The sequence below is a fragment of the Somniosus microcephalus genome, chromosome 4 (genome assembly GCF_052327205.1).
Source record: "Somniosus microcephalus isolate GS21.2 chromosome 4, FLI_Smic_1.0, whole genome shotgun sequence".
Taxonomy (NCBI): Eukaryota; Metazoa; Chordata; class Chondrichthyes; order Squaliformes; family Somniosidae; genus Somniosus; species Somniosus microcephalus.
Window position 1 is genome coordinate 278,782,001 of NC_140990.1, and position 21,117 is coordinate 278,803,117.

At 46.8% G+C, this 21,117-nt stretch overlaps 1 protein-coding gene across 3 annotated transcripts in view; it reads right to left on the reverse strand.

Moving 5' to 3' along the window:
* Window positions 1-21,117, reverse strand: part of LOC147120494 (mucin-13-like) — a 170,608-nt gene that overhangs the window by 53,122 nt on the left and 96,369 nt on the right. For all 3 annotated transcript variants that reach the window (XM_085986498.1, XM_085986500.1, XM_085986499.1), the window contains exons 17-19: window positions 13,347-13,453; window positions 12,805-12,863; window positions 3,165-3,286 (exon numbers count right to left, since the gene is read on the reverse strand). In XM_085986498.1, coding sequence (XP_085842624.1) covers window positions 3,165-3,286; window positions 12,805-12,863; window positions 13,347-13,453 — 288 coding nt within the window. The remainder of the gene's footprint in view (window positions 1-3,164; window positions 3,287-12,804; window positions 12,864-13,346; window positions 13,454-21,117) is intronic.

The following is a 21,117-nucleotide window of genomic DNA, read 5'->3' on the forward strand; positions in this document are numbered from 1 at the left end:
TAAAGTCAGATCATGCGAATAATGGAAAGTCAGCACTTTAACATTTAAGTGGTCTGCTTCCAGTTAAGAGCACGGAAGAGTCAAGGGTCAGAATTTCTAGAGCAGCAGCTCTTAAAAATGTTGCTCTCTCTTAAAATTGTTCTGTAAATAGGGAGGGGAATAAATGGCAGTTAAGTACAATGTGCCAAAGGGGAAGCACTAACGAATACTGTTCTGAGTACATCTACATCTCACACTGGGAATTCTGATACTGTACTGCTTGCTGACAATTCTTTCGATTTGAGGCAGATAAAAGTACTTAGTAAAAAACAATTCTGTGTTCAGGAGTTTTGATGGTAAGGCAGAGCAATATCTGCAGTATTTTGCTTTAGTTTTGATGCTTTATCTAGCTCGAGCATTAAGCACATGTACAAATGACTTTTGTGCTTTAACTCTGTCATGCTGTTAACTGAAAGTGTCTTCTATTGGGGCCCGCTATAACTCTCCAGATAATTGGTCAGTTACGGAAACATGTCTTCTGGCTCTTGGTCAGGAATATCTTCTGCCACTGGTTGAGGCTGCAGGTTTCTGCACTTTACTCCTTGGCAAGGCTGCTTTGATAGGGTAAAGTTGTATAAGAACCATAGAAGTTATCAGCATAGAAGGAGGCGATTCTACCCTTGTATCTGTGCTGACTCTTTGCTAGACAAATTCCAAACTCATTCCACTGCTCTGCTCGCTTCCTGCATAAGAACATAAGAAATAGGAGCAGGAATAGGCCACATGGCCCCTCGAGCCTGCTCCACCATTCAATAAGATGGCTGATCTTGGGCTCAAAGCCACTTCCCTGCCCGCTCCCCATAACCCTTCACTCCCTTATCTTGCAAAAATCTGTCTATCTCCACCTTAAATGTATTTAATGACCCAGCCTCCACGGCTCTCTGGGGCAGAGAATTCCACAGATTTACAAGAGAAGAAATTCCTCCTCATCTCAGTTCAGTACAAGCCTTTGCACTGCTTAGTGACTTCCAAAAGTAAAAGGTATTTTCCATACTTTAACAGCCCTACACATTTACCTATTTCATATATTTATCCAAGTTTTCTTTGAAAGATAAAATGGTCTCACCCTCAGCCACTCCCTGTGGAACAGTATGACATTCTCCAACAACTCACTACATTAATAACATTCTCTTAACCTCTCTCTTCACTGTCCTGGTTTCAATTTGAAATTGATGATCTCTCATCATTGAGTCCCCCATCAAAGATTTCCTTGTTCCCTCTATTAAGACACTTCATAATTTTTAAACCATCTATTAAATCACCTCTTAGCCTTCTCTTCTTCAGTGGAAATAGTTACAATATCTGAAGGCTCTCCTAATAACTATAGCTTCCCATCTCTGACATCATTGTGGTGAACTTATGCTCTATGCTCTTTACAACCTTAATGTCCTTCCTATAGTGGAGCACCCAAAACTGTACACAGTACTCTAATAGTGGTCGAACCAATGTTTTTGTACAAATGTATCATTACTTCTTTATGCTTGTACTCTATGCCCATAGTTACTAAACCTAAAATGCTGTAGACGCTTTTTATGGTTTTAACTACCTGTATTCGCACTGTCAAAGAATTCTGTATTTGAAACCATAAGTCTCTCTATTCATCCATACCCTTGAGTATCTTTCCATTAAGAGTTCTTCCTTCTGAAAGTGTCTTCTATCCACACTTATCCACATTAAATTGCATATACCACCTGTTTGCACATTCGACTAATCTATCTCTGTCTTCTTGAAGTCTTTTATTATCCCCCTTGCTGTTTGCCAAACACCATACTTTTGTGCCAGCTGCAAATTTTGAGATTATGCTCCCTCTGCCCAAATCCAAATGATCTATATATATTGAGAACAAAAGTGAACCCAGCATCTATCACTTGCAACCCTTGTTCAATGTGAACAACACCCATTTACCCTAACTCTTTGTTTCGTGTCTGCCAAAACTTTCTATCTATATTTTCTCATACCACATGCCTGAATTTTTCTAATAAGTCTCTTTTGAGAGACATTACTAAATGCCTTCTGAATATTCCATATACAATACATCTACTGCATTTCCTTTACATATTCAATTGGTCATTTTTTCAAAAACTCTTAATAAATTTGTCAGACTGTACTTGCCTTTAACAAATCCATGCCGATTGTCCTTTAAGAACCCATGCATATCAGGTTGGATTCCCATTAGCACCCCGTCCGATTTTACTCTCCATTGAAATCAATGGAGAATAAAACTGAGCAAGATGTAAAGTGACCCAAACCCACTCCATTCCCGCTGGGCAGGTTAGGTTAAAATTGGGGCTTAAGAGCTTACCACAATTGGTGCTAAACTAACAGGCCTATAACTATCTGATTTATCCTACTCTCCCTCCTTGAACAAAGAAGTTACTTTAGCCACTTTCAGTCCTACTGCACAATTTGCATATTTAATGAAGATTGAAAAATTGTGGCCAGAGCCTCTGCCATCTCCTGACTTCATTCAACAGCTGAGGGTGCAGGACATCAGGGTCCAGTGGCTTCTCTACCTTGAGTTCTACTAATCTTTTCAGGGCCGTTTCCTTTTCTACAGTTATCTCTAACATTTGTTCCCTATTCTCCTTAAGTACACCAACATTATCATTTCTGCCATTATTTGTAAAAACCAAAGCAAATTATTTATTTAATCTCTGTCATACCTTTATCTTCCACAGATGGATTCCCTCCTTCATCCATGAGCAGTCCTACTCTCTCTTTAGCTATTGTTTTCATTGTTATATGTTATACAAGTCCTTACTATTTCCTTTTATATTATCCACTAGCATTTTTTCATATTCCCATTTAGCCTTTCATTTCTCCCTTTTGATTTCCCCACTACACTTGCTATGTTTTTCATGATCTCTTTTACTATTGAGAATCCTAATTTACTTGTATATCATGGTATTTTTGGATCCAAGAATTTTACCAGGTCAGCTAGCTGGGCAGGAAAGTGCAGCCAGAACTGCCCCCTTCAACAAAGAAGGCTTGGATGTTCTCCTGGAAGAGGTGCAGCAGAAGAGGGGAGCATGTGTTTCATTATATGATGCCTAAAATATCACTTTATAATAGAGTACTGAGGCTATTTTATTTATTCTAGAAAATGTAAAAATGTCATTACTTACATTTAAATGAATATATTGGATTCTTGTTTATTTGGTTATCTACAGCTTTTTTAATCTCTGTAGCATTCACATTGGTACTCTTATCAAATGTATTTGTAACGGTTGTGATGATGCTCCCTTTCCTGCAATTAGAAAGTTAAGTAAACATTACTGACTAGCATAAGTGTACAATTACACTGTAGTGTGGTTACTAAGTCAAGAGAGTTATCAGAAAGCCCACCTAAGAGTCTAAAACAGTTCAATTTCTTGTATCTCCCGTTTTTCTTTCTTCTCTTGAACACTCTTGGACCCTTCTCTCCAGTCACTTCCCTTTCTTGTCACCCAGTCATGCCACCTTTCATTTCTCCCCATGGGTACATTTCACCCCTAATCCCTACCCCAGCACATCACTACTCCTCTGCCTTCCTATTCTCCAGTCTCCATCCCAAGCTTGAATCCAACTTGGATAAGCCCACAGATGCCCATCTCTACCTTTCAGCATTCTCTAAAGGGCCCAGGCACTCATCGATGCCTCCTTATGAGCAGCATTTCCCTCCAGAATGTCCGTTCACTTGCAAACATTGTCCTTGCCATCCACGACCTTATAATGGATGATTGCATTGCTATCATGGCTTTGATGAAAATTGGCTCATGGATGATGACACCCTGCCCCTTACTAAAGCCTTCCTACCTTGCTATACTTTTCACCATCGTATGTTCAAACTGCCACGGTGGTGATGTGGTCCCTATCACCAAATCACACCTTGGTCTCTGTCCCTGCTCCTCTGGAACCTTTTCTTCCTTTGAGCAAATCACTTTGTTCCACCCCTCTCCCTGCCTACCCCTGTCCAACCACACTTCCTTCTGTACTCGCCCCTGGAATAAACTCTCCCCAAGACACTTACTGTAGTGTATGTACCTTTAAGGGGAGAACTACTTTTTACAGCTCCTGTATACTGTAGTACCGGCAGTGACCACACCTGTATATAAACCCTGAGTAGGGATCTGTACTGTTAGTTTTAGAGTAACCCTCATCCAGTAAACACCTGTTGATTGTTCCTCTGCAGTCTCTGTCTATTTATTGAAGGACACCATACATCAAGATTCACAGATTTAACATTGGCGACGAGTGGATTCAAACCTACCTGCAACTCTGCATCACCTCCCAGGGATTCGCTCCTGGAGAACAGTGAAAGAAGAAGGCCGAGTCCAGAAATACGGGCATCGACCATCCAGAGAAGACTTGAGCATCGCAGAGGAGGCTGTTGAGAGCTGGGCTTGGTTCTCCAGTCACGACGATCCAGCGCAACGGGCTGGCAATAGGTACGGCGCAGACCCTTCCCGGACAGCGGCAGCGGGAGCCGACCGACGGCACAGAAAAAGGCCGAGCAGCGTCGACGGGTAAGAGAGAAGGTAAAGCGTACAGGGCGCAGCTGGGGTTGAAGACCGAGCGGCGTCGACGAAAAAAAAAAAGAGAGGGTAAAGTGCACAGGGCGCAGCCGGGGTTCAACACCGAGCGGCGTCAACGAGAGAGGCGTGCAAGGAAAGCGCGGGAGACGCCATCGGAGCCGCAGCGGAGAAGAAGGGAGAGCGCGGGAAGTAAGGAAAGCACGGGAGACGCCATTTTGAGCCACAGCGGAGAAGAAGGGAGAGCGCGGGAGACGCCATTTTTGAGCCAGTCTAACCACACCCAGGGATGCCGAAGTGTGGCAGTGTCACAGCGTTCGACAATGAAGTCGAAGATTGGGCGACATATGTCGAACGCATAGAGGTGTACTGCAAGGCGAATGAAGTGCCAGATGATAAGAAAGCGCTGGTATTGTTAAATTCAATGGGTGCAAAAATGTATGGCTTGCTACGGAACCTAGTAACCCCAGAGAAGCCAGTAGAAAAGGGTTTTGAAAACATAGTGGCAATCCTACAGGACCACTTAAACCCCACACCGCTGCTGATAGCAGAAAGATTTAAGTTTCACAAAAGGAACCAGCATAAAGATGAAAGTAATGCCGAGTATTTAACGGAACTGTGCAAGCTATCGAAACACTGCCAGTTTGGGACGGGACTAGCAGATACTTTAAGGGACAAGTTTGTGTGTGGGCTTCAAAGTGAAGGAACCCAGAAACGGCTTCTATCAGAAAAGGATCTTATGCTGGACAAGGCTTTCGGTATGGCAGTATCACACGAAGCAGCCGCACGGGGCGCTGCAGAGATACAACGGAGACCGCAAGAATATGGCACAAATGAAATGTCATACGGAACAGTGAAGTGCTACCGCTGCGGCAGAAATACACACGACCATAATGATTGCTGGTTCAAGGACAAAGTGTGCAGACAGTGTGGAAAAGTAGGACACATAGCAAGAGTCTGCAGGTCAGGAAAGAAAACCAGCAGTAAGAAATCTCCACAGGAGAAGTACAAGAAGGTACATAAGGTGACGGAGAGTAGTTCAGATGAACAGAAAAGTGATACAGACTCCGGAAGTAAGGGGCTGGGTTGTCTGAAGCTACATAATGTGATCAAAACGGAGGATCACCAAACTATCTGGGTCACGCTCAAGATAGCCAGAGTCCAAGTGAAAATGGAATTGGACACAGGATTAGCCCTAACAGTCATAAACCGAAGGGACTACAAGCGGCTATTCTCACATATACCCTTGAGAGATACAAAGATTGTCTTGAAGACGTACCTGGGGCAAAAAGTCTACCCCAAAGGAAAAATAAGGGTGAACGTTATATATAATGGCAAGGAAACACCAAAAATGGACCTATATGTATTGCCAGATGGAGGACCACCACTACTAGGACGTGAATGGATCCGGAAGATACAGCTAGATTGGCATTCCATACAAGCACTGACTGTAGATGCCAAAAAGGATGACGACGTCACACCTGGACGACTGTCAAAAATGCTAACTGACGCAGAAGAAGTGTTCCAGCAGGGACTCGGAACACTAAAAGGCATAACAACGACGATCAAAATAGAGGAAAATGCAAGCCCAAAGTTTTTTAAGGCCAGACCGGTACCTTATGCGATCCGCCCAGCCGTCGAAGCAGAGCTGGAAGGTTTGGAACGTTCAGGAGTACTATCCAAAGTGGACTGGAGCGAGTGGGCTACACCCATCGTTCCTGTAATGAAGAGGTTGTTGAGTAATACGCCTGGGGAACCAAAGAAGGTTCGCATCTGTGGGGACTTTAAGGTGACAGTGAACCCAGTCCTTCACACTGTACAATATCCGCTTCTGCGGATTGAAGATATTTTCGCCTCGCTATCTGGAGGGAAACGCTTCACTAAGATTGATCTGGCCCAGGCGTACCTGCAAATGGAGGTAGAAGAAGCCTCGAAACAGTACCTCACGATCAACACTCATAAAGGTCTCTACCAATACAACCGGCTGGTGTTCGGGGTAGCATCAGCTCCAGCTATTTGGCAAAGTGCAATGGATCAAGTCCTGCGAGGGATTCCAGGGACCCAGTGTTATTTGGACGACATCCTGGTCACGGGCGAAAATGACAGTGATCACCTCGCCAACCTGGAGCAGGTGCTCACTAGATTGAAGGAATATGGGCTCAAATGTGAGTTTTTCCAGAAGCAGATCTCATATTGTGGCCACGTTATTGATGAAGAGGGGTTACATAAGTCCCCTGAAAAGATTGAGGCAGTAGTCAAGGCTCCAGCACCGGAAAATGTGTCACAACTGAGGTCGTTCCTCGGGCTGGTGAACTACTACCATAAGTTCTTGCCGAATTTGTCCACAGTACTACACCCACTGAACACCCTGCTGCAAACGGGGGTACCATGGAAGTGGAATGATGAATATAAACGAGCTTTCCAGAAGTGCAAAGAATTGATCACATCAAAAGAGGTGTTGGCTCATTTCAACCCAGCACTACCAATTCGGTTGGCGTGTGATGCATCACCCTATGGTATTGGAGCGGTGCTGTCGCACAAATTCCCGGACGGCTCGGAGAGGCCAGTAGCCTTTGCGTCTCGGTCACTAACCTCAGCCGAGCGTAACTACGCCCAGATTGACAGGGAGGCCCTCAGCCTAGTGTGGGGAGTGAAAAAGTTCAACCACTATCTGCACGGGCAGAAGTTCACCTTGCTGACCGACCACCAACCACTTGTCTCCATCTTTAATCCAAAGAAGGGCGTTCCGGTGATGACTGCGCAATGGCTACAAAGATGGTCCCTTTTTCTAGGGGCGAACCAATATGAAATAGAGTATAAGGGCACGAAACAGCATGGAAACGCTGATGGGCTATCACGCCTGCCACTGCCTACTGCGGAGGAAGCACCAGCAGTGGACCCTGTCGAAATATTTTATTCGACTATAATTGAACGCTTGCCAGTAACTAACGCAGATATTGAGAAGGAGACCCGAAATGACCCGACACTGTCTCGGGTATATGACTTGACAGTGAAGGGATGGCCAACACATGGCGACTCACTGTTGCCAGCATTCTCATCCAGAAGAGAACAGCTGTCAGTATGCCAGGGGACCTTGATGTGTGGATCCGGAGTGGTAATTCCACCCAAGTTAAGGGAGAGAGCGCTCAATGAGCTTCACGAAGGTCATCTGGGAGGGGTGAAAATGAAAAGCCTTGCTAGGGCTTATGTGTGGTGGCCGGGGATCGATCAGCAAATCGAGGACCTGACAAAGAGCTGCTCAGGATGCCAGAAGCTCGAAAATGCACCACCACATGCCCCTCTACACCCATGGGAGTGGCCCTCGTCTCCATGGCAATGGGTGCATATTGATTTTGCTGGTCCATTCATGGACTCAATGTTTTTGATAGCCATAGATGCGCACTCGAAATGGCCTGAGGTGATCAAAATGTCCTCCACCACCACGGAGAAAACGATTGCAGTCCTACGGACCATATTTGCCAGGAACGGCTTGCCAGAGCAGATTTGCTCTGATAACGGACCACAGTTTGTGTCCGAAGAATTTCGGTAATTTATGAAAAGGAATGGGGTAAGGCATTACACATCCGCCCCGTATCATCCAGCCACAAATGGATTGGCTGAGCGGTTCGTACAAACCTTTAAAAAGGCAGTAAGGGCCATGTGCGATGACGACATTCCACTGCAGCATAAGGTGGACAATTTCCTGTTAGCCGACAGAAATGCAACACATGCAGTCACCAACCAGATCCCGGCCATGATGTTCTTTAACCAAAGGTTGAGATCTCGTCTGGATTTGCTCAGACCAAATGTGCGAAGAGATGTTGAGAATAAGCAATTCCAGCACATCACTGAGAAGCCGACAAGGAGCTTCAATGTAGGGCAACCAGTCTTGGCCCGCGACTACCGAACAGAGAAATGGCAACCAGGAACGATATGCACACGGCAGGGGCCACTAATGTACCCAGTGGATGTTGGGGAGAACTTTGTGAGACGCCATGTCGACCAGATCCTAGAGTCACAGGAATGAGTCAACCCCATGTCTGGTGATGAACCCGACATACAGCTAGCATCTACCCCAGAAACAGTAGCATCAGAAGCTGATGAACCAACCGACGATAGGGGGCCAGAATCGCCTCCGCACCAAGAGCAAGACACTCAGGAAAGGCGCTATCCAGAAAGGATCAGGAAGCCGCCCCAAAGACTGAATTTATAAATGGACTATTTCCAGTTAATGTTGCATGTTAAAAGTGTTAATTGTTAAATGAATGTTATGGTACTGTTAATCTAAAAGGGGAGGAATTGTAGTGTATGTACCTTTAAGGGGAGAACTACTTTTTACAGCTCCTGTATACTGTATAGTACCGGCAGTGACCACACCTGTATATAAACCCTGAGTAGGGATCTGTACTGTTAGTTTTAGAGTAACCCTCATCCAGTAAAAACCTGTTGATTGTTCCTCTGCAGTCTCTGTCTATTTATTGAAGGATACCATACATCAAGATTCACGGATTTAACACTTACAACTGCATTTTCAAACCCCCAAGTGTCCAGCCTTTGGCCCTCCATTCGCCATGATACTCCTTGCGCCTATGCCTCGCCTCCACCTTTGATGCCCTTGTCTGCAGTAAAATCCTTACACTCTCCCACCCTGACTGTTCCCCTGGTGTGGTCCCATCACCGCTCCCTCAAGTTTAATGGGCACAGACCTGAGATTATCTGGTGCACAACTGGCTTAGCCTTCAAACACCAGATCTGGTTGGAGCACATCAAGCAATATTGGGCATTTCGCTCCTCTGCTAAAACTGCTCACTATTCCAGGATCATCCTGTAAAGCAAAGATATCCCTTTGGCTTCTTTTCTCCACTACCAACTATCTCCTTAAACTCCTCTCTCTTGCCCCCTCCATCCTCACCTTCAATGAATAAGTACAAGGAGGTGATGGACTTCTTTGTTAAGGAGGTTGACCATCTGCTCAGCTGACTCTACCACATCCCCCCCTTCCCTTTACCCAACAAGCCAAACCTCTCCCAAGGTTCCCTCTTGCCCTAGCCCTAAACCTGCTTCTTTCTCCAGTTTCTGTCCTATCTCTTCTCATGCCCTCTTTGAACTTATCTTTCCCATGAGATCCACCGCCTGCTCCCTTGACCCAATTTCCACTGAATTTCTGATCACTCAACTTCCCTTCCTGGCCTCTATGCTATCTGACATTGTAAATGTACTCTCCTCAAGTACTGGCCTTTCAAAACTGCCATCATCACCCCGCTTCTCAAACAAAAACCTAACGCCTCTGTGTTTGCAAACCATTCATCTCCGACCTCCCTTTCCTCTCCAAAGTTGTTAAGTGTGTGTCAGCTCCCAAATCTGTGCCCACCTTTCCTGCAACTCCATGTTTGTATCTCTCCATCAGGTTTCCACCCCTCCCCCAGCAATAGTACGGCATTAATCAAAACTACAAATGACATCTGCTATGGCTGTGACCGCAGTGTGCTATCCCTCCTTGTCCTTCTCAGCTTCTTTGCAGCCTTTGACATGGTAAACCACACTATTCTCCACCAATGCCTCTCATCCATTGTCCAGTGAGTGGAACTGACATTGTTTGATTCGACTTTTACCTATTCAATTGTAGCCAGAGAATCTCGATGCAGTGGCTTCTCTTCCCACCCCTGTAATGATACCTCTACAGTCCCCCAAGGATCTATCCCAGGCCCTCTCTTCTTCCTCATCTATATGCTGCCCCTTAGCGATATAATCTGAGGACATGAGGTCAGCTTCCACATGTATGCTGACGACACTCAGATCCACCGTACCAGCTTTCTTGATCCCTCCACTGCTGTTGTGTTGTCAGACTGCTTGTCCGACATCTAGTCCTGATGAGCTACAATTTCCTCCAGTTAAACATTCAGAAGACTGAAGCCATTGCCTTTACCTCTGCCAAAAACTCTATTCCATTGCCATCGATTCCATCCCTCTCCCCAGACGCTGTCTCATGTTGAACCAGACTGTTCACAACCTCTGCATCCTATTTAACTTTGAGCTGAGCTCATGACCCCATAATCCTCTCCACCAGAAACAATATTGCCATTAAGCTGCGCAGCTGTGTGGCCACGCAATGGTCTGGAGGTCACGCGCAGGCCGCTCACCTGCTTTAAAATGCAAAAACCATTAAAGGGCCGTGCAAAAAAAAATTAGCGGGAACATTGATCACAAGGACTACTAACTTCCACCTCCATAACATTGCCCGCTTCCACCTCTGCCTCAGCCCATCTACCCTTGGAACCCTCATCCATATCTTGGTCACCTTCAGACTCGATGATTCTAATACTTTCCTCGCCAGCCTTCCATCTTCCACCCTCCATAAACTTCAGCTCATCCAAAATTCTGCAACCCATATCCTAAGCCATGTTAAGTCCTGCTCACTCATCAACCCTGTGCTCACTGACCTACATTAGCTCCTGCTCCCACAAAGTCTCAAATCCCTTCATGGCCTCGCACTTCCCTATCTCTGTAAGCTTCTCTAGTCCTACCACTATCCAAGAACTGTGCATTCCTCCAATTCTAGCTTCTTGTGCATGCCCCTACTCCCTTCATTGGTGACTGTGCCTTCAGCCATCCAGGCCCTAGCTCTAGAATTGTCTCCCTCAATCTTTCTACCTCTCCACCTCTCTCTTCTCCTTTAAGGCCTTCCTTAAAACCCATCACTTTGACTATGATTTTGGTCACCCTTCCTAATATCTCCTTCTTTGGTTTGGTGTCAATTTTTGTCTGATTATGCTTCAGTGAAGTGTCTTGAAATGTTTTTCTACATTAATGCAAGTTGTCGATGATTATAATTGTACCGTCAATTAATGTTCCCTGTAAGCTGTGCGGCCGCGTGTTGGTTCTCTCACCACCTGACGCAGGCCCAGACTGGTAGTTATGTCGTTCAGGACTCGGCCAGCTCGGTCAATAGTGGTGCTACCGAGCCAATCTTGGTGATGGACATTGAAGTCCCTAAAGGACATTAGTGAACCAGATGGGTTTTTACAACAATAGTTTTTATGGTTACCATTACTGATACAGTACTAGCTTTTTATTTCAGATTTATTTAACAGAAATTAATTGAATTTAAATTCCCCAGCTGCCGTGGTGGGATTTGAACTCATGGATTACTAGCCCAGTAACATTACCACTATGCTACCATTCCCTTATATAGAATCATAGAATGGTTACCGCACAGGAGGCCATTTGGCCTGTCGAGCCCGTGCCAGCTCTCTGCAAGAGCACTTCAGCTAGTCCCACTCCCCTACCCTTTCCCCGTAGCCCTGCAATTTTTACCCATAATTAATGGCCCAGTAATTCGGGTCCCAACGCGTGTGCGTACGGACAGGGTACTCACGCGTTGACCCGATGGAAGTGCCGGTTTCTTGCATGCACTACGCATGTGCGGGAAACCGGCATTTCCGAACCTCTGAACCAAGGGGTTCAGAGGTCGAACGCGTGCGCACAGGAGTCTGCACGTGCGCGTTGAACTTCCTTCTTTTTTACAGGTTTGCCCGTGCGTGAAGGCCTCAACTTTTTACGAATAAAAAAAGCAGACGTAAGGACTTAATTTTAAAAGGTAAGTGGTCTATTAATTAAAATTAGAACATTTTTTCCACAGGTTTATTTTTTTTAAAGACTTTACAGTAAGGTAAGTGTATTTTTAGCCCCGATTTTTTATAAAATTATTTTTTTCAAAATTTAAAATTATTGTTTAAAATAGTTTTTTAAAGTTATTTATAGTTCATTTAAGTAGTGTGATTTAAAAAAAAATTTATTTCAAGTTTAAGTAGTGTTTTGGGCGCCCGGAGTTTTCATGAGTTTGACAGTTCTTACTATCAAACTCATGAATGAACTTTTGCAACCTCCGATTGGTTGCCCAGTGCTCACGTGATCCCAGCCAGCTCATCGAATGAACTACGCCGCTGGATCACGCAAGCACAGCGCGCCAGGAGCTGAACCGGGCCACTGACAGGAAATCCACGCAGGCCCAGGCTTCAGCTGTCGGCGCGCTAGGTAAGTGTAGGTCGGGGGCTTGCACCCGCGGGAAGCCCCCGACACCAATTTCTGGGCCATGATCTGGCATTAATTTGATTCGTCATTTAAAAAAAAATTTTGGATGTCTTTTTTCTGTTTTCCCGGTTTAAATTTAACAATACTGCACATATAATCCTGATCATGCTTCAAATTAACTTCATAGATTTCAAGTATATGTGAAATTAAGATTTTTCCATACCTAACGTCAATTATTAAAGATGTTTGGTAGCTTGTAATGTTTATAAATGCAGAGTCAAACTGTAAAAAAAGGAAAAAAGTCAGAATATTTTCAAAATATGCATGAGAAATCCCCATTAATTCAAATATAAATGCATTCTTGTACTAATAAGTGCTTTACTTTTATCCTCTTCCCCTTCTACAGCCTCCTTGCACCATCTCCAGATGAGAGACTATTCCGGCAATCTGCTCCAAACCTTTGCCAATGCTGTTCTGTAAGGAGCCACTAAATGCTGCAATTGGGACTAACTCTCATTGTGATAGTCTCTCTGGTCCTGTGGAAGCTGCCCAGCCTCTGCTCTGTGCTTCATTACAACAGCATGGCTAAAATTGGGAAGTCACCATTTGGGAACTACAGGTATGAACTTGTATCCTGCCACTCATGGTGCAGTGTGTTCAAGTTTCAACATTCTGTCCCCTACATTTTTAACCAAAATTAATTTTGTCTTTGTTTGTTGCTCTTAATTTTTTTTTAAATTGTGCTTTACAGCTGTTAATACCTACAAAGGAAGTTATATTTTTGAGAAGTTCCTCATATTTCTCAGATGTTTTGTTCTTCAGAGCATCATTAAATTCCATGTCCATGGTCAATTCTCCACCGAAGGTCTTGCCTAGATATTAAAAATGGAATCGAATGTTTACATTTTGTTCAGGTCTTAGAAGATACAGCAACTCAATTTATAAATGACAGTAATTTCTTTCCCCATTTCTCGTCCTTTGCCTTCTCCAATTATAATTACAGGTTTCGAACAATTGGAAGGTCTCAAAAGTAAGTGGGAAAAGCAGCAGTAAGTGAATGTTCTTCCATTTTAAAAAGTCTTGAATACCGGTTTATGGTGCTTGTGTTTATTGGGTTATTATCGTTGGGTTATTCAACATGCCAGGAGTGAGCTTCAATTAATTTAGTCTTTGTTTAGATTTAGAAACAATTTGAAATAGAGTTTTTATTAAATATTAAGAAAGCACACACAAGTACAACAGCTCTTGAAATAATTAAAGGTAATTCCAATCACCTTGATTATCATCAATACTTCGATTGTATAGATAACCAATAGTGCTGGGGAATCTATCAACATAACTGTGGGTGAACCTCAAATTATAGGTTGAGTGAGAGAGTTCATTATTTCCAATTAATCCAATTGGTGCTATATAGGAACATAGGAACAGGAGTGGGCCATTCAGCACCTCGAGCCTGTTCTGTCATTCAATGAGATCACGGCTGATCTGCGACCTAACTCCATATACCTGCCTTTGGCCCATATCCCTTAATACCCTTGGTTAACAAAAAGCTTTCAATCTCAGATTTAAAACTAACAACTGACCCAGCATCAATTGCCATTTGCGGAAGAGAGTTCCAAACTTCTACCACCCTTTGTGTGGAGAAGTGTTTCCTAATTTCATTCCTGAAAGGTCTGGCTCTAATTTGGACTATGACCCCTAGTCCTAGAATCCCCAACCAGCGGAAATAGTTTCTCTCTATCTACCCTATCTGTTCCCCTTAATATCCTGAAAACTTCGATCGGATCACGCCTTAACCTTCTAAATTCTAGGGAATACAACCCTAATTTGTGTAATCTCTCCTCGTAACTTAACCCTTGAAGTCTGGATATCATTCTGGTAAACCTCCGCTGCGCTCCCTCCAAGGATATTATAAGGTGCGGTGCCCAGAACTGCTCATAGTACACCAGGTGTGGTCTAACCAGGGTTTTGTATAGCTGCAGCATAGCTTCTACCCCCTTGTATTTTAGTCCTCTAGATATAAAGGCCAGCCTTTTGATTATTTTCTGTACCTGTTCATGATATTTTAATGATCTATGTACCTGGACCCCCAAGTCTCTTTGGACCTCCACTCTTTTTAGCATTTCACCATATTCCAAACAGTATTCAAATTGTACTATCTAGAATGATTAACAACCAAAATATCTAAAACTAAAGGGTTTTGTTTTATCTAGTCTTGTGATTAATAACATAATATTTTATGGGTGAATATGTAAACTAAGTGAACATTGTGACTAAGTTTTCCCAGGTCTGTAACACTAAAATTTAGATAAAGTTAACATGAATACAAGTACATTTGTTCAGCTTAACAAGCAAAAGGGGATTATTCAAATAGGTTTTGGAAGATGTTCGACTGGTTTTTAGCATAGTTTTTCTGGAGAAGGTGGAAAATTTTGGGAAGAATATTTTTGGAATCTTCTAAAGAAGAAGATTTTCAAATAGAAAGATGATGAAAGACATCTGGATGAAATCTTGGTCACTGTATCATTAAAACTGACTAAACTATTCAACACTCCAGCTAAATTACTGCTACATAAAAGAGATTATGGGAGCGCAAAGTAACGAGCGGCCGGGCGCGGCGCTGCTAACGCCTCCCGCGAAATTCAATGGGAGGTTAGCGGCGGCGGTAGCCGGTAGCACCCCGCGGCTTGCGCCTCCGGCGACGACGTCATCTCCGAGCGCAGCGCACCACTTTCGCCCCGGCCGCAAACTTGGCTTGCGCCCCCTGCCCTATGTCTGACAGGGTCAGGGGGGCGTTCTTGCGGCCGAGGCGGCGATAATTAAAGGTCAGGTGCCAGGTGGCCATTTTTTTTTTCGGGTTGCCTGCCAGCACCTGCCCCCTCTCGCCTCCTCCTGCGGGGTGCCGGCCGTGATCCGTCAGCCCGGCACACCTCTTGAGTACCGGGCTCTTTTGCCGGCACCCCACTCCCTGGTGGTCCAGCAGGGCCCCGGTGCGCACTGTGCTAGGCCCCTCCTCTTTCATCAGGGGAGGAAGGCCTGCAGTCCCGCGACGCTATGTGCCGGGGGCGTGGCGCTGCTGCACTTAGCACCGCGATATTCCATGGGAGCACCTCAAGAGGGAGGGGGAAGTGCTTCCAGTAGCACCCCGCCTCCTGCTTGTTTGAGACGCGAGCCAATTTTCCCCCCTATATCTTTTGTAATTAAAAAATCAGCATATAGGGCGGAACTTTCAACTTTAGCAGGGTGTAAGACGTACAGTAACGGATTGGTCACCTGTTATACACTACACCCAATTTTTCTTTCCATGACTTTAATCGGGCGGCATGTATAAATTCTATACCGTCTGTTTTACACCCCCACCGCAGTTCAAAGTTCTTCCCTTCAGACTTAACCTGAAAACTACTGGTGCCACTTTGAATTCATACAAGTACATGCTGTAATCTTGGGAACAGTCAGTATTAGAATTTGGGGTTGAATTGTTCGAGGTGTAGCTAAATGAAATAGTTATTAATAATGTCAATCCTTGAGGTCTTCCAAGTGTGCAAAAAGTTAATAATAGATCTTTGCAGCGCTGCATTATACTCAAATTAATCATTGGCTATGACAATCTTTTTAAGTGATTTTATTATGTAGGCTGCTCCTGAGACAAACAGCATCGTGGAATCATAGGAGGTGAAATTGGGTATCGCCCCATTTGGTGAGCTAACTTTTGAAATTTTGAAAATTTAGCGGCAGGCGCTAAGGATTCCGAACCTCTACTAAATTGGGTGTTAGCAGCCCAGGATGGAAGTGGGGCGCTAAATCAAACGCTAATGACCTCAGTGGGGTGCTACAGGGGCGCTACCAGCAGAGCGCTAATGAATTTCAGGTGCAATGCATTCAGCAATGATCCTTCACACTGGTTCCTTTCAGCTCTTAAAGGGGAGGTTGCATCAGTGTGCAGATGCTCATTTTCAGCATCGCTGGCTTTGAGGCGACCTGTGAGCAAGTGAATCCCCTGATGGCGATGGCTGTTCCCACTCCCAGGGAGAGAGCTCGTCGGTTCACAGACGTGGCGTTGGAGACATTGGTGGCTGGAGTGGAGCGAAGGAGGGCAGTGCTGTTCCCAGCCACTGGAAGGAGGCCATCGCCTCGGGTGTTCAGGGCAATGTGGAGGAGAGAAGTGGCCCAGAAGGTCTCGGCCAGTAGTGTGGTGGAACGCAGCCTGACACAGTGCTGGAAGAAATTCAACGACCTCACTCGGGTGGTCAGGGTGAGTACATACTTCAACAGGTCCTACATGCCAGCATCTGAGCCTCAGTCTGTGCACACTGCACAAACCACCACTCACCCACCAAACATCTTTACCTACTCAAACTCACATCCACATCTCACGCCTTGCCTACAATCACAGCTATTCAACAACGGCAGGCATATCTCCCAAACACATAGCAGGACTCTGACTGAAACACATTTGTTTCTCTTGCAGGCCAAGATGGCCCATCAATAGGAAGGAGCAGCAGAGAACAGGCGGGGGTGATGCGCAGCTCCAGCAGCTCTCAGACCTTGAGGAGCAAGTGCTGCGACTTATTCAGCAGCAGGTGGTGGGCGCCGTGGCCGTTGGCAACGTTAACCCCCTTGGGGGCAACAACGGTATCTTCAGCCCCTCTCCTTCTCTCATCCTACTTCCCACTCACACCACAAACCTTTCTCACTTTCCACCTCCTGAGAATGTCTGCATTCCTTGCACCATTCCTGCCCCCCTGCCCTCATCTTAATGCGAGTGTTGTGCCTTTATGCTTTCAGATAATCAGCAACCAGATGACCAGCCTATCCCTGAGCCCCCCACTGAGAGTGAGGAAGGAGGAGCAAAGCACCGCATCACTGCATCACTCACCCGCAGGCACCACCTCAGACACTGGCACTACGCGATCTTTAGCGGCAACTTTAGTAGAGGCGTCTGCAGTGGCTGATGCACCGGGGACGAGTGGGCTGCAGCAAGGTGGGGGGAAAGGGTAGCTCGGGAGCCAGCTCCCCGGACGGCGAGTTCACGCACAAGTTCTGCTGCACAGCACTCAGATGAGTACCTCAATGGGGAGGCGTTCAGAAGAAGGGTGATGGCCATGCACACAGAGATGATAGATGCAATGGCAAGGGTGCCCGAGAACCTCTCGGCAATGGTAAGGAGCGTGGAGGAGTCCACTTCCAACACTGCACAGAGCTCTGCGCACATCATGGAGCCCATCATTTCCACTCTGCAGAGGATGGTGGACTCCCAGAGAGACCATGTGGATCCAGACCCCATGACGCGTGTCATGGGCAATGTGGCAGATTCCATTACAGCACAGGTGGAAGCGACATAACGTTTTAGTGCTGTAATGCAGACAATGGTTGCTGCCATTGAGTCTCAGACTGCTCTCATGCAGTCTCAGCTTGATGCCACGAGAGCTCTGACTGCTGCCAGCGTCGTTGGGTCCACCACAGTTCACCGGGGACCACACGGTGACGCAGCAGGCTGTGCTCTAGCAGATTGGTAGGGATGCGGAGGTGCTACCCCGGGGGAGTGGCAGTCTGTCAGTCGGGTAGGAATCTGTTGTCCTCTCTCAGGATGATAGCATTCCTGCTCCCACCACTGCCACTTCGTCAGTGCCCTTGTCACTGCCTGTCATCCAGCCAGCCCAGACTAACGCCCAGCCTGGGGTGGTGCAGTGCACAGCCGGGCCTTCCAGGCCCAGAGCTGGTCGAGAGCGTCCTGCAAGGCCATCTGTAGTCTCTGGCACCGGCACTCAGCAGCCTTCCACCAGCCCTGCTGCAGCCACTGGGGAGACACTACGTAGGAGCACTAGATTAGAGAAAGGCACTGTAAAGAGGTGATTAGTCAATATTGTTGTTGTATATATGTGGTTAATGGTTTTTGATAAATTTATTACTGGAATGTTGCAGATTTGGTGCTGTGTATCATTTCAGTTTTGGGGTGTGGTATGGGATCACAAAGTGATGGAATGATGGCGACATGCTCCGCAACCGGAAAGAGGACTCAAAGTCACTAGAAACAATGTCTGATGAGGCGATCACGGACCGACCTCGCAGAACGCCGATTGAGTGGCTGCCTCCTCCATCGCTGCTGTTCGTCCTCCTGTTCTTCTTCTTCTTCCTGCTCCTCCTCCTCCTCCTCCTCCTCCTCCTCCTCCTGAGGTGGTGGAGTTATACCTGGTGGCAATGGCTGTGCCCTCCTAATGGCCAAGTTGTGTAGCATGCAGCAGACGACGACGAAAAGTGACACCCACTCAGCCGAGTACTGGAGGGCTCTTCCCGAGCGGCAAGGCTTGAGCACCCCGATGGTCTGCTCAATGATGTTGCTGGTGGCAGCATGGCTCTCATTGTATGAGTGCTGGGCAGGAGTAGTGGAGTTGCGGACAGGAGTCATGAGCCAGGTGGAGAGCGGATAGCCCTTGCCTCCCAGCAGCCAGCCGCAAGCTTGATGTGGTGGCTGGGACAGAGCTAGCACACCAGTCTGGTACAGGATGAAGGCATTGTGGCTGCTGCCAGGATAGCGGGCATTGTCGGTCAGGATTCGCCGTGTGTGGTCGCACACCAATTGCACATTAAGTGAGTGGTAGCCTTTGCGGTTACGGAATACCTCAGGATTGTTATGAGGTGCCCGCAAAGCGACGTGGGTGCAGTCAATGGTGCCCTGCACCATGGGGAAGCCCGCTATCCTGGCAAAGCCACTTGCACGCTCGCACTGCTTCTCTCTGGTCATGGGGAAGGAAATGTAGTCCCTTCTCCTTCTGTACAGAGTATCTGTGACCTGGCAGATGCAGCAATGGACGGCAAACTGGGAGATGCTGGAGATGTCGCCTGTCACACACTGAAATGATCCGCTGAAATTGAGGGCGACGGTGACTTTGACTGCCACTGAGAGAGCCCTGGTGGTGCTGATCTGAGGCTCGAGGTTTGGCTGCAGGAGGTGGCAGAGCTCTGTGACCACATACTTGCTGAAGTGGAACCTTCTAACACACTAGTCCTCAGTGAAATTCATGTTGGAGAACTGCTGCCGGAATACCCTGGGTGGGTAAGGCCTCCTGTTGAGAGCCCTGTTGGCCCTCCTACCTCTGGCCACATTTTGCACTCTTTTTCTCTGTGCCTCAGTTGCCTCTGACGTTGTTGCTGGAGGGCGAGGTCCAGTGCCAGTACAGCCCCCATGAAAGGATACAAATATTGCACTTCTTCAATGAAACTGAAGAATCTTTATGTGCCAGAACTCATTAAAATGCAAAATGCTCAAATCGGTCAAAAGGCCTCTTTGCCTATGTGAAACTAACAACACAGCAGTGTTGTTCGATGAAAACTAAACCAGATGTGGACACCTTTAAATAGCGCTCCTCCAGGGGTCATCCGACTGAAAGCCGCCTCCTCTACCTGTTGTTATTAATGGCAGGTGCACAAGCGGGGGTAAGAGGGAATTATTCATCTGGGCCGCTTCCGGGGAGCAGCGCACGGCAATGACATCACAATCTACGGGCGTAGAAGGTCGAGGCGCAACGTCTTACCGCCGCCGCACAACTCCCGCTGAATTTAGCGGGAGGCGTTGATATCGCTGCGTCTGGTTGCAAACCCATTTGCGCCACGTTAGCGCCCCCGGAGGCACTGACGGGAGGTGCAAAGGAGTCCAATTTTTAGCCCATAGCATTTTACAGCACAGAAGGACATCGCTGCAGGAGTTCCTCAGGGCAGTGTCCTAGGCCCAACTATCTTCTGCTTCATCAATGACCTTCCCTTCATGTCTTCACAAAGGAGGACACAAATAACCTCCCAGAGATGTCAGGGAACATAGGGTCTAATGAAAGGGAGGAACTGATAGAAATCAGTATTTGTAGGGAAATGGTGTTAGAGAAATTGACGGGATTGAAGGCCAATAAATCCCCAGGGCCTGATAATCTACATCCTAGGGTACTTAAGGAAGTGGCCCTAGAAATAGTAGATGCATTGCTGGTCAAAAATTCAATAGACTCTGGAACAGTACCCATGGATTGGCGGGTAGCTAATGTTACCCCACTGTTCAAAAAAGGTGGTAGAGAGAAAACAGGGAATTACAGACTGGTAAGCCTGACATCGGTAATGGGGAAAATGCTGGAGTCCATTATAAAAGACTAGCTGGGGAGCCCCGCGTTGCGAGGGCAATTTTGTGGGGGGGAGGGCAATTTTGGGGCGTTTGGTCTCCCTGCCCCTGTGTGTCCCCCCTCTCCCTGTCAAGTCCTCTCCCTGTCCTATCCCTCCCTCCCCTCTCTCCCTCCCCTCCCCTCCCCTCTCTCCCTCCGTCCCCTCCCCTCTCTCCCCTCCCCTCTCCCCCCCCACCCTCCCCTCCCCTCTCCCCCCCACCCTCCCCTCCCCTCTCCCCCCACCCCTCCCCCACTCCCCCGCTCCCCTCTGTCCCTCTCTCCGGCCCCTCCCCCTGCCTAGCGCCTGAGGTCCGGTGCCGTTGCTGAGGTCCCCCGCGTATCGCGCGGCTGATGGACGGCCGCTGCGGGCGGGCGGGCAGCGCATGCGCGGTGAG